The sequence below is a fragment of the Ambystoma mexicanum genome, chromosome 10, assembly GCF_040938575.1.
Source record: "Ambystoma mexicanum isolate Mex_15411 chromosome 10, UKY_AmexF1_1, whole genome shotgun sequence".
NCBI lineage: Eukaryota > Metazoa > Chordata > Amphibia > Caudata > Ambystomatidae > Ambystoma > Ambystoma mexicanum.
The window spans coordinates 37,028,379-37,042,318 of record NC_090932.1 but is presented as its reverse complement, the minus strand read 5'-3'; the positions used below and the strand labels follow the sequence as shown (position 1 = coordinate 37,042,318).

At 43.6% G+C, this 13,940-nt stretch overlaps 1 protein-coding gene across 3 annotated transcripts in view; it reads right to left on the bottom strand.

Annotated features, from left to right (window-relative positions):
• Nucleotides 1-4,932: 4,932 nt before the first annotated feature.
• The window catches only part of TMEM207 (transmembrane protein 207), a 198,495-nt gene continuing 189,487 nt past the window's right edge, over nucleotides 4,933-13,940 (bottom strand). Inside the window, exon 4 of one of the 3 annotated variants that reach the window (XM_069617450.1) lies at nucleotides 4,933-9,778. In XM_069617450.1, coding sequence (XP_069473551.1) covers nucleotides 9,627-9,778 — 152 coding nt within the window. In that variant the 3' untranslated portion in view covers nucleotides 4,933-9,626. The remainder of the gene's footprint in view (nucleotides 9,779-13,940) is intronic. The other 2 variants (XM_069617448.1, XM_069617449.1) reach the window with 2 other exon arrangements.

Sequence of the window (13,940 nt, the reverse complement as noted above, 5' to 3'; positions counted from 1 at the left end):
AGATCAAGAGTTCCTTCAGTCAGACAAACGAACAGAAACCACAACATCGATCAAGAAAGACAGACACGTGAGAAAGAAACAAAAAGGTCTACAACTGACATTCGTTCTTGAAAGTCAGCCACCGCCGAGCATCACTACCGTTCTAAAATGGAAAAATATTGTAAAATCCCAAACTCTAAACCAGAGTGGTGGTGGCTGTTTAAACTAGAACAAGTACAAGATAATCACGATGACGTGATTCTAAACAAAAGCTCAGTATTTACCTTGTTTCACCATGTTTCAAAACTGAGGAGGATAACAACTGAAGACATAAAGATCGTTGACCCTAGTCACAGGAAAGGCAGAGCGTTAACCTATCTACATATTTCGTCAGAGACAGCCAAAGACTTGTTAAGGAAAGAGGCAAAAGAACTCCTTAGACTTGGGTACGACCTTACTGAACCAAAGGAAAATAGACAAAGCTCACGAAGTAAGGTTCAAACCCCAACGGATCAAGAAAGGTCAAAAAACCAATCAGCAACTAACAAAGACAGATACCACAAGAAACACTAAAGTGGACCTGAGGCGCTGTCTCAAAAAGCTGAGCAACGACAGTCAAATTCTACCCAAATGCCCGGAACATACGAACACGAATCTGAAAACCCATATCGGAAAGGAAAGGCCCCAAGTAACTGAAAGCAAGACTCTGACGTGCCAACAAACAAGAACAATAATCAACAGACTCCCAAAACTAATAAAATCTCTCGTGTTTTGGAAAAAACAATCAGACAAAAAGTTCAAACTGTGCCAACTGAGCTAGACTCCAATGTGAATAAGCCTATTATTTCTGGCCTACGGGCTTGGCTCCCTAAAGCCCTCACAACAAAGAAGATTAAATAGCAACTCAAGGCCCAGGATAACATCTCTGGGGAGCTACGCAAAGCAGATCCTGCCCCGTACAACTTAAGACTTTGTTCCTGGAACACAAGGGGTTTCCAGCATTTGACCACCACCGGTGACATAAACCTCAGTGATTTCGATATCTTGTGTTTACAAGAAACGTGGCTTACGAAAACACCCACCTTGGATGGGTACGAACTCACCCTGGCCCCGGCGAAAAAGAGCACCATGGGTCGCCCATCATCTGGCCTATTGATGGCAAATCGTATTGGCCATGGACTAAAGATGGACAAAGTACTAACGGCTAACCAAAACCTCTTAGCTGCCCTTCTAACATGGACCCACAAAAGTGACCTCGACAAGAATGTGCAGCGTACGCCAATAGCCATCCTTAATACATATTGAAATCCTGCCAAAACTGAAGCCACAACCTTCCTTATGGAAATTGAAACCGCAATTGACGAGATCTTGGCGGTCCATCAAGTGCCACATATGTTAATCTGTGGAGACTTAAATGCTACATGTTTACCGCACAAACTCAAAAGATACTTTACTCCATCAGATCATAGAGGTGCTCAGTGGCTTAACCTAACGAAATCTAGAAAACTACAAAGCCTAGACATAGTTTTTCCCGGCCTGCCTACCGACGTGGACTAACGGGTTGACCAAATCAACAATTGATCACATCTTTATCTCGAGACCGTTTTTGGACCTGATCATGTCTTTTGAGGTGACTCAAACCAAGGCCAGCGACCACAATCTCCTAACTACCACCTGGAAAAGTTTAAATGATCCCGTGGAAAAACTGGCCTACCAGCTCGAACTAAACATGCAAGGAAACATACTACGGCTCTCGGCCAAAGACATAAGAGATTTGAGCAGCAAGTGTAAAAAGACCAAAACTGGAGATCAGAACCACATGACCAATTACGGTCCTTTGTTAACAGCCTACAAAAAGCCCTACTTAAAAACGTGTCCGTCTACTAACCCTAAAAAGCACACTTATGATACGCTGCTAGTCGACAAACGACAAGAATATCGAAAATCAACAAGAAATGCAGCTAAGTTAGACTCAGAGCAAGTGGGAACGGCCAGACAAGAAGCAAAAACCATCTATCACACTTGGTTAAGATTACACCGAGCAAAATTATACCAACAAGACTCAGAAGCGATACTCAGGACAATCTGCACACAAAATTCGAGAGAATTCTGGTCACTACTAAATTCTACAACATCAAATAAGAGCGATAACATCCAGAACGTTATTGGAGAAACAACTTAGGAAAACTACATAAAGGAAACTTTCAAACTACCTTTGGGCCGGAAAACTTCTAAATCTGTGGAAAATCGGACCATTTGGGAGAAACTTGACGATTGAGAAGAAATTCAAGACCTAATAAGTAAATTGAAAAACATAAGAACTCCGGGCCCTGCGGGCATCAAAAACATAGATTTAAAAGCCCACCCTGAAGCTTGGTCAACATTTATCAGTCAAGTCTTCACAAGATGTTCAGAGTCTAAATCAATACCAGCTTCATGGACCTCAGCAACCATAATCCCAATATATAAGAAAGGCGATACCAACAATCCTTCCAACTACCACCCAATTGCGTTGCTTGATCCAATTGGAAAGGTCTACGGCTCTTTACTCTTGAGAAGGTTTCAAGCCTGGTCCAATGAAGCACAGTGTAACGACCAATTTCAATCAGGATTTAAGAAAAACATGGGAACCTCTGCCAACATCTTGATAATAAGTGCCTTGAAAAGTAAAATGATTGAAGGGGGTCCTAGGCTATATATGGCCTTCATAGACTTTACGCAAGCCTTTGACAGGGTCGACAGGACCCTCCTATGGAACAAATTGGAAGGTTGGTCCTGTCCTAAAGAAATCTTGGAGCCCATCAGAGCCCTCCATACCAACACTACTGTAAGAGTCCCGTTAAACTGTAAAGGGTCCCTATCAACAACAATCGCGATCCAAAGGGGAGTCAAACAGGGGTGGCCGCTGGCCCCCTCACTCTTCCTGGCCTATCTTGGAGACTATCAGATATCTGAAACCTCTGTCAGGTCATTTCCACCGAAGTTGGGCCAACACAAAATCAGCAGGTTATTCTACACTGATAACCTAATTCTAATTGATCAGACGCCCATAGGATTACAGCGCCAACTTGACAACCTTTTGTAATACCTAACCACCAACAACTTGGAAGTCAACAAGGAAAAAACTAAAATAGTCATTTTAGAAAGAACAACAAAGAAACCAGATAAGACTAAATGGTACTTCCAATCGTCTGAGATTGAAAAAGTAAAAAGCTTCAAGTACTTAGGCATAACATTGGACAAGTCCAAAAAAGAATCAGCCGTGCAAGACACTTTACAATCGAAAATTAGAAAATTGGCAGCCCAAGGTAAAGCAATTGACCAAAAACTTGGCCGCTTTTCAACAATACCAGTCATCGACTTCTATAAAATTAAAGTAGTACCATCAATAACCTACAGAGCAGAGGCAATGTTATTACTACCGAGTAAAATATGGCCTAAAGTAGAAGCGTATTACTGGAGGACGCTCCTTGGTCTACCTACTTCTACACCAGTAGCATCAATCCAAAGAGAATTGAGCCTCCTGTCTTTACAAGGGACACTGAACTGTAACTCTCTGAGACTATTCAGAAAATGCCTGCTACCCACGAGCCCACTGCCTTACAGAGTGATAAAATCAGAGATGGCAGTGGAAACAAACAAGACGCTACAATCTTGGAGAATTGACATTTTAGCCCTTATGATATGATATGATATGGCATTTGTAACGCCCCTATACACAAGTGTTTCAAGCCTTCTGAAATCAATCGAGAGCGACGAGGAGGAACTGGTCCAAAACCCGACAAATGTTCTGAAAAAAATTGAAGGAATTAGATTGGATTCAGACCCTGTCAAAAGCATCGGAAAATAAGCTAGCGCTTCACTTGCCTTCAAACATAAAGAAACTGAAAGAACTACAAGGCTACATCAAACAATTTCCCAGCAGGCAAGCCAGAAATTGCCTTTTAAGAGCGAGACTCAATTTATTACCAACAAATGAAATCAAAGCCATCAGAGGACTCTCAAACACAAGCCATTGTAGACTCCGCCGAAACACTAACGAAAAAGAGACAGTTCGTCACCTACTGCTAAGCTGTTCCGAAACGGAAAAAATCAGGTCAGCATACATGCGATACTTTTCGTCCGACCCTTCGCTGGAAAATGAAACTTGTTGGTGGTCTAGGATGATCAGTGGGGATAAACCAACGTGGTTTATGGCTACGTCAAAAATACTCCAACACCTAATGTCCACGTTGGAAACCCTGTCTGAACTCCGGTAACTACCTGAACAACAAGAGCCAAGTCTCAGACACCTCCACATTGCCTGATGATAGGCCATCTTCTTAAAAGCTTAGTAATGAGAATGGGCCGATTAATGGCTGAAAAAACTAAACTAAACGAGAAAACTTAAAGAAAAACTTCCGTAGCCGCAGAAGAAGCTTTTGTAAAAATCAATTACTTGATTCATACAAAAAAAATATCCTCACCTCCTCAGACTGTTTTGTCTTCTTTGCGACAACAATCTGAGAATCCACAAGATTAGTATTTTTTCCACTTCTGTATTGTACATGTGCCCTTTTTTCTGTACCATCTTCACTGTATCACATACATGAAATGGAATTTATTGATAGCATATTCTTATTGCATTGAGACAAGTATAAAATCAGAAAAATCTAATAAACCTGTGTCAGTGGAAATAGCTAATGCCAAATCAGAAAAGATGCCTAGACATGTTTCACCCATATGACATGTTTTAAAAGGTCTAGCATGTATTGCTCTCTTCATGTATTGAACCTTTCAAATAGTCCCCCATGCCATGAACTAACAAGCCAATGTGAAAATGTTGTCAAATAACCCAAAAGGAGAACATTATTTTGATATACATATCATAGTATACACATTAACAAATATTAAAACATACAAGTGATAGAAATAGGAAGAAAAAACATATTGTTAGGCTGCATTTAAAAAGAAAACTCTGAAAACCAATTCATTAAGTATTTTACTTGTTTAGTAATGGAACATGTAAGTTCTGTTTGGGACTGATAATAGATTTCATGCCAGTGTACTACATGCATGTTCCCTTTTAATTTAGCAGGTCATGCCATATGACATGTTTTGTTCTTTTGAAATCACTACATTAAGATCAGCATTAACTCTGTTACCAACCAGTTACATAGTGTATACATTAGCATATTCTCCATTTCTAAACATTTCAAATGTTAATTCTCTGAGTCCAGTATCATTGCGGCGAGGAACAATGATCTGGGCCTATAGTAACTTTGCAGGTTACTGTTGGGGTTGAGATGGGTCAATTCTGGTGGTGGTGTCAGACAGAGTCGTTGGAGCCTTCCAATTCAAAGGAGTTGTTTCCGGGTTGGAATGTTGTTTTCCGGAACAAAGTACCTGTGAGACGTTGTATGTAGGCTATTGGTTCTGATGGACCTTCTGTATCATGCATCCACCAGTAAGACTGCTCCGTCATTTAAACACTCTGTGAGATCTCTGTGTAGCAGGTTCGAACCAGGGTAGGGCCGACTCAGCCTTTCATCCCACCATATTGAGTACTGCTATATTGGGAAATAAATACAGCATATGTTGCTGTGTTACAGAAATGTAGTAGAAAGTGCTACATATAAAAAAGAAGCTTTATTATAATTATGCAAAGTACTTCAATTCATCTGTTACTAATGGGGAGCCCGTGGATAATTTAATTTAATTTGTTATATTTATATTGCACACCAGAAGATTATAGATTGCGCTTAGAAGATTCATGATGTTAGCTGGTCTATTGCGCTTAGAAGATTCATGATGTTAGCTGGTCTATTGCGCTTAGAAGATTCATGATGTTAGCTGGTCTATTGCGCTTAGAAGATTTATGAGGATAGCCAATGAATTGCCCATAGATTATATTGATTTTGCACTTAGAAGATTCTAAGGGTAGCCTGTCTATTGCACTTAGAAGATAATCTTCCATTATCATAGCTTGTCTATTGCACTTAGAAGATTTATGAGGATAGCCAATGAATTGCACATAGACGATTTATGCGGGGAGCCCTGATAGTGCACTTAGAAGATTCTGAAGGTAGCCTGTCTATTGCACTTAGAAAATTTATGAGGATAGCCAATGAATTGCACATAGATAATATATGCGGGTAGCTTTGATATTGCACTTAGAAGATTCTAAGGGTAGCCTGTCTATTGCACTTAGAAGATAATCTTCCATTATCATAGCTTGTCTATTGCACTTAGAAGATTTATGAGGATAGCCAATGAATTGCACATAGACGATTTATGCGGGGAGCCCTGATAGTGCACTTAGAAGATTCTGAGGGTAGCCTGTTTATTGCACTTAGAAGATTTATGAGGATAGCCAATGAATTGCACATAGATAATATATGCGGGTAGCTTTGATATTGCACTTAGAAGATTCTAAGGGTCGCCTGTCTATTGCACTTAGAAGATGTATTAGCATACCCTGTCTATTGCACTTAGAAGATTTATGAGGATAGCTTGTCTATTGCACTTAGAAGATTTATGAGGATAGCCAATGAATTGCACATATAAGATTCATGAGAATAGCCCTGATTTTACACTTAGAGGATTTTGAGGGTAGCCTGTCTATTGCACTTAGAAGATGTATTGGCATAGCCTGTCTGTTGCGCTTAGAGGATTTATGAGGATAGCCAATGAATTGCACATATAAGATTCATGAGGATAGCCCTACACTTAGAGGATTTTGAGGGTAGCATGTCTATTGCACTTAGAAGATGTATTGGCCTAGCCTGTCTATTGCGCTTAGAGGATTTATAAGGTTAGCCTGTCTATTATACAGACGATCTGATCACACAGCTACATCAAAGACAAAGCTCCCCACCCACATGCATCAGAATGCAGCAACGACCTGCAAAAAAATTCGGTCTAGCTGGACACATAACGTTTCGCCACCATACACCAGACTAAAACACAACGTACGACACCTCTGCCAGCAGAATGCAGCGATGACCTACGACAAAAATTCAGTCTAGCTGGACACAGAACGAGCCTCTTGCACTTGTGCACTCTCCTGCCCACATGAGCACCCATCCACATGCCTGACCTCCATGGGTCGCTTACTGGAGGTTGGCCAGTCCACCTAACCCCTATCTTGGCCAAATGCACACATGCATTGTAATCCTTCTGACAATTTTCCCCTACTTTGGACTTTAGTCCTCCAATGCTATTTCCGCCACAAGCGCATTGAGGCCATAATAATGGGATAAAGGCGCTATATAAATGACAAACTACTACAACTTAACAGACCAAACCGCATTTAGGCACAGGTTGTACAATGTTCCATCTTCAGAGTTTATACGTCACAAGACCAACCAGCCCCTATTACTGGAAAAAGAAGATTTTCTGGGCTTTCCTAAAAGCCAGAAGACATGTCAACTGGCGTAGCAATAGTGGCAGCGAGTTCCACATCCGCGGCACATAGACAAAAAAAAATCAGTTCCCTCTGGACACAAATTGGCTGCAAGGAATATTCAAGAGGTACTTGTCGGCCGAGCGGAGAACATGAGTCGGTCGATAATGAGACATTTTATTAACCCAATAAGGGTGAACATAACCATGTGTGCACTTGAACACCAGGCACAGGAATTCAAAATCTATTCTCTGTCTGACAGGTAGCCAGTGGAAGGCAATCTGGGCTGCTGAGACAGAGGCCATTTTAAGAATCTTATGATAAGTTTGATGGCTGAATTTTGGGCCTTTTGTAATCTATTAGGTTGCTGTGCAGAATACCAGCTCATAAGCCTTTTGCGTAGTCCAGTCTGGAATTAAGCAGGGAGCTCACCATGACAGCATGCTCTGATGATGGAATATATGGAAGGGCGTGCCGGAGCAAACAAAGATAATAAAAGGCAAATTGTACAATTGCTCTGACCTGATGTTCACAACGAAAGTTCGACTGCCAAATGCACCCTAAATTCTTGACCTTAGCCGCAAAAGTCGTAGGGAGACCGAAAGACATGGGTGAGGAATTGATGTAGACTCCCCAATAAGGTGTTTAGGTCCAACCAAGAAAAGGTTTCTCTTATTTAGTTGGAACCTATTGGTAATCATCCACTTACCAACTTCAGCAGTGCAATGTAGTATGTTAAGACACAGTATGGAGGGATGTGTTCCTATTTCCTAATCCAGGATGTCAGTTTTATTGGCATTCTGCTCTACTTCTAGAGAGTTGACCATGGACTGGTTGATCTCAACATTGGGGGATTTGTAGTGATCAAGTCAGGAGAAGTAGACACAAGTTGATGTTTGAGTAGTAGGGACTTTGCCTTCAATGGGAGTGTTATTGGGTTGACATAGGAAACTGTAATTGCTTTTTGCCATTTAACATCACCAGCAATGTTATGGTGGATTTTCAAAGTCTTGATAAAATCCTTTCACCATAAATGTGAAAGGAGAATACTCGATGTGAGCCACGTCACTCGTGGGACATCGCCATTTAGTAACTATCACTGGCAGTTCATCTGCAGTACAGAGCCACATTAGCAAGGTATTGTGGGTATGCAAATTAGCCCGAGTGCAAGCTCTTTGCTTCAGTAAATTGTCTTTATCTTAAAGGGCAGTGCTACTTTATACACAGCTTTATCAACCCAAAGCAAACCATTCTCGAGGCAGCCACACAACTAAATGTAAGGTCAGAAAGATGGTGTTGAGTCCAAAATGATTCAGAAGGATTTAAGCTGAGGGTTGATTTTAGAGTCTTACATGAGAAGTTTGCCATTTATAAATAAAGGTCTGAATTTGATGAACCCTCAATCAATTCTCTTACCAAGGATTGAGTTTTTCTGCCATGTCGGCAGAACCACGTCTTCATCAATAATGACTGTATCTACTGGAGGATTGAGCAGTGATGTCATCAAGGCCTTTTAACTTTCGAGCTGTGTGCAGCCAGTGAACTGCACGACTGAAAAGGCCCTACACGTGGATTATCTCTCCAACTACTGGTATGTAAGGACTGAACAGCAGCATGGAGAGGACAGAAACATGGGGGTCCCCTTAAGTCACCCTTCACCCATTCAATCACTTGTTGGAAGAACTGGATCTGTTAATTAATGCTTCTTAGAGATTCAGGAGCTGTTTAGCTCAATTGCCTCATTACAGAAGGGAGGCAACCACATCCAAATCAATATTGACCCCATGCAAAAAGGGTCTTGGCCACACCCACCCAGTGCACTAATAAATATAGAAATTGTAGGTTGGATCCTAGGCAGATATTAGATATCACCTCGGCGATAGAGGATTTGTGAAAATTAGAGGAGAGACACGTCTGCGTTTGAGTATGTGGGCATGGATAGCACAAGGTGCAATGGCTTCGACAAGGGACATCAACTTGTTTCAATGCTGCACAAGGTGGAGCTGACATTGCCAGTGTGCACGAGTATTTCCTCACTGTTCATTATAGTGGATGTGTCAGTGTGCTAGACAAGAAAAGTTGATACACATTTGGCATTCATTGTTAACAAATAATGATGACCCACTTAAGGAGAGCAGAACATATTGAGTCTGAAATTATGTTGTACCATTCCCCAAAGGCGACACATTCAGTCAAACTTGTTGCAGCTTGCCAGTAGGGCATACGCTGAAGGCCACCACTGGTCCCCTTGCCACACCCGGAGCTAGAATTGACTGATCTTGACCACGTCCTCGTACGAAGGCGGTTCTCCCATTCTCAGGGCGCCCGGGTGGTCCGCAAAGTGTGAAGAGACTGGTTCCGGATTCTGACAGTGTCGAGGAGCTGCAGAGAAGGGACTCTGGGATGAATCAGTCACTGCGAAGAGAGGCAAAGGAAGAGAGTCAGAATGTCATTGTTTCTGTTAGGGTGGAACACATTAGACCAAGGGTCTCCGGGTGCTTTGGACTACATCTCCAATGTTTCCTCACCATTGACTATGCTGGCTTGGGCTGATGGGAGTGTAGTCCAAAACATCTGGAGAGCCAAAGATTGCAGACCGCTGCATTAGAGGGACGTGCATAAGCTCCACTGTTGCTGCTAGGGACATGCTGCTGGTGGGAAGAAGAGGCAAGGTCCAGGATTCGAAGATTAGGGCAATTCTGGACTCTGCCAATGGTGCCACCAGCACTGCTGCACCAGATCGCCTCTACAATCAGGAAATGTGCCCCCATTGCCAGGAGATGGCGCAGGCAACACATGCCTTCTAGGAGGCAAGAAATGCATACAACGGCCCTGCACCCGTGGCTGGATTCCTTAGTGGGTGCGCCTTTCATGAAGGGGCAGCACCTTTTTGGAAAAATTGGCACATGGCACCCACAATGCACGCCATTGCACCTGCTGTTCTCGGTACTCAGGGAATGCCATGGCTGTATCAGTCTTATCACAAAACCTGTGGCGCCTGCAAATTGTTACTCTTGTGTACCACCGGCGGTATGGCCAACACGCAGGGCTGACTTCTTCAGGGCTGTCTCAACAGAATGACGCCGTCCAGAGCAGACACCAGTAATAGTGCGCTTGAATTGAGCGCTTTGAAACACTTTCCTGTGTATAGGCGCTATATAAGTAAACAATACAATACAATACAATACAATATGACTCCTACAAGGTATTTTATGCACCTGCAGGCAGGGAGTTCACAATGACTGTAACTCTACCACTCCCATTGTCAGCGGAGTTGGGCTCAGGCCCACAGATCACAATGTCCTGACCACAGCTTGCTTACTACCGCACAGTAGATCATACTTAATGCCTGTTTACAAGCTTGGGGGTAATTCTGCAATCCCCCTCATACTCAATTACTGTTACTGCTGCTCTGGAGTGCATAGGACTACATGGAGATTGTTGGGGGTGTTGCATTGAGCAGTAATTCTGCATTTTCCCCCCATACCGTGAATGCCACTCTGGAGTGCATAGGACTACAGGGAGATTTTTGGGGGTGTTGCATTGAGCAGTAATTCTGCAATTTCCCCCCATACTGTGAATGCCACTCTGGAGTGCATAGGACTACATGGGGATTTTGGGGGGTTTGCCGTGAGCGGTAATTCTGCAATTTCCCCCCATACTGTTTCTGCCACTCTGGAGTGCATAGGACTCCATGGGGATTTCGGTGGGTTTGCCGCTCGAATTCTGCAATTTCCCCCCCACACTGTTACTGCCACTCTGGAGTGCATAGGACTACATGGGGATTTCGGTGGGTTTGCCGCAAGCGGTAATTCTGGAATTTCCCCCCACACTGTTACTGCCACTCTGGAGTGCATAGGACTACATGGGGATTTCGGTGGGTTTGCCGCAAGTGGTAATTCTGCAATTTCCCCCCCACACTGTTACTGCTGCTCTGGATTGCATAGGAGTACGTGGGGATTTCGGTGGGTTTGCCGCGAGCAGTAATTCTACAATTCCCCACCCATACTGTTGCTGCCGCTCTGGAGTGCATAGGACTAGGGGATTTTGGTGGGTTTGCCGTGAGCAGTAATTCTGCAATTCCCCCCCCCCCACACTGTTACTGCCGCTTTGGATTGCATAGGACTACGTGGGGATTTCAGTGGGTTTGCCGCGAGCAGTAATTCTACAATTCCCCACCCATACTGTTGCTGCCGCTCTGGAGTGCATAGGACTACGTGGGGATTTCAGTGGGTTTGCCGCGAGCAGTAATTCTACAATTCCCCCCCCCCACACTGTTGCTGCTGCTCTGGAGTGCATAGGACTACGTGCGGATTTCGGTGGATTTGCCACAAGTGGTAATTCAGCTGCTGTGAATCTGCCTATTTTTGGAAGGAAAGTGGAGGATTTTCCTGCAAAACGTTTGGTTGGCACATCCTCCACCTGACCTCGGATCTCAGAATTCAGCCAGCGGTAAAACTGGGGGTCTCCTGCTAGAAGAACTTCAGCCAAAAATGTATTGTACCTCCACACTAGCAATGGGGCCCAAGTGTCTCATTGTGACTTTGGTGGTATCTCTCCTGGTGATGTCACCAAACTGAATGACTATAACTGTGTGCGGTAAGCATGCGGTACCTCAAAGGGTACGCAGACCCTTCAGCTATGCCCCATTTCAGAGCCACATAGGACGCCATGGGAGTGAATTGTACCGCATGCGGTGATACTTTTCTGTGAAGGTGATTACTGCCACACAAAAGCAGGTGCTTTTGAAGAGTTTCACATCTGAACTCGAGTTTGGAAGAGTGGCAAAACATCCAGGATTTTCACCACTAGGCCTGTTGTCTCCGGCTCACTCTTTGCCCTTGCACTTTGATGAGTTCCCCACACCAGTCCACAGCCAAACGATTCTCACTCACAATAGCTTCAACAGCAGGAGAAACTCACCTGTGGACAGTAAGTTCAAAGGCACCAATAACTAGGGTGACCAGATTTTCAAAACAAAAAAACAGGACGGCCAACAACATAAAAGAGGGACTACCCCATCGCAGCCCACCAATTACCGCCCCTCCCCCAACACGCCGCCACAACCACCCCCCAACCATCTTTCCAGCACTTCTCTTTCTATAAACTGTATATAATCTCATTTGTGCAGTTTTGTCTGTGAATCGTGGCATGTTAATTCAAAACGAGCGTTAGCTCTAATTGATATTACATGGCTTGCTGTACAATAATTTCCAAGCCAGTCTCTGTGGCAAAGTCAGTAAGTGTTCTGACTTGTACCTGAGAGGTTGGGGGTTTGAGCCAAACCTCCAATTTCAAAATTCTGAAAGTGTCGTGAAAAATTATTACGGTTTTAATTACAGTAGCCCCCCAAATATGCAAACCCCGGACGGCGTTTCAAAAATGAAAAAACTCCCGGGACCACCCCGGGACAGACAGTGATTTCCCCGGACTGTCCCGGGAAAACAGGACATCTGGTCATCCTACCAATAACTAATAATGGACCGCTCCTGGTACCACTGCCAAAGGCAATGGGAGAAGGCTCCAAAATACCCTCATTCCCCCGCTTGCATCCTCCAGCGTGAACTTGCCCTCAGGCACCGCTCTGTGCTGCAGACCGAAGCTTTCTTCTGTGTGAGTGCATTTGTCTTTGCACCACATCATGTCCCCGAGCTGCCCCCATTCAGACTTAGCCATGTCATGACATAATATTTCCCGAAAAGGTGCGTGCTCACATTCCCTGCTGCTCGAGGCCTTTCACGCCCCTTGCCTACACCCTAGACCGGGCTTTACGAGATAATGAACAAAAAATGTGTCAGTGGAAACCAAATTCAAGTTAAGGAGGTGACCGGCAATGAATTGGGGGGAGGGGGCCCCCTAAATTCGGAACCACAGATCAAACCATATAAACCAACCAATAATTAGAAAACATGAATATTTTATTTAAATTTCATTTGTTTAAAACATGCATATTAAATTTTATTGCGAGCTCATCACTAAATGGCAGCATTTTGTTGTTAAATAAAGTGCATAATAAAACAACATGCTAGTATAAAACGAGACTGAAAATTCAGTCAGCACCGGCTTCATGTTGCCGAGCTGTCTGGACATCCGGCTGATGATCAGAGGCTACGCCCACCTTTAACAATATAAGGAAAAGCACAATTATATAGACATGGCAATAATAGTTCCTTCTAACACAAGATTAAAAATGGGGTGCCATATGTCCGAGATGTTTACGAGATGTCATCACATGTAAAACCCATATCTTGCAGAAAAGCGCGTGGCCTGCATGGACATCTCCACCTGTGTGTCCCTCTAAGATGCATTAACATGGAATGACAGACTGCCCTAATTCATGCGCGCGCACGCACGTACGCCCACACACACACACACGCCCATTTACTGGATGCAAGTCACACCCACACATGCAGCCACACACAAGCACTCAGAAAGGCACCATCTACTGGATGCAAGTCACACACACATGCAGCCACACACACACCCACACACACACACTCAGAAAGGCACCATCTACTGGATGCAAGTCACACACACACATGCAGCCACACACACATACTCAGAAAGACACCATCTA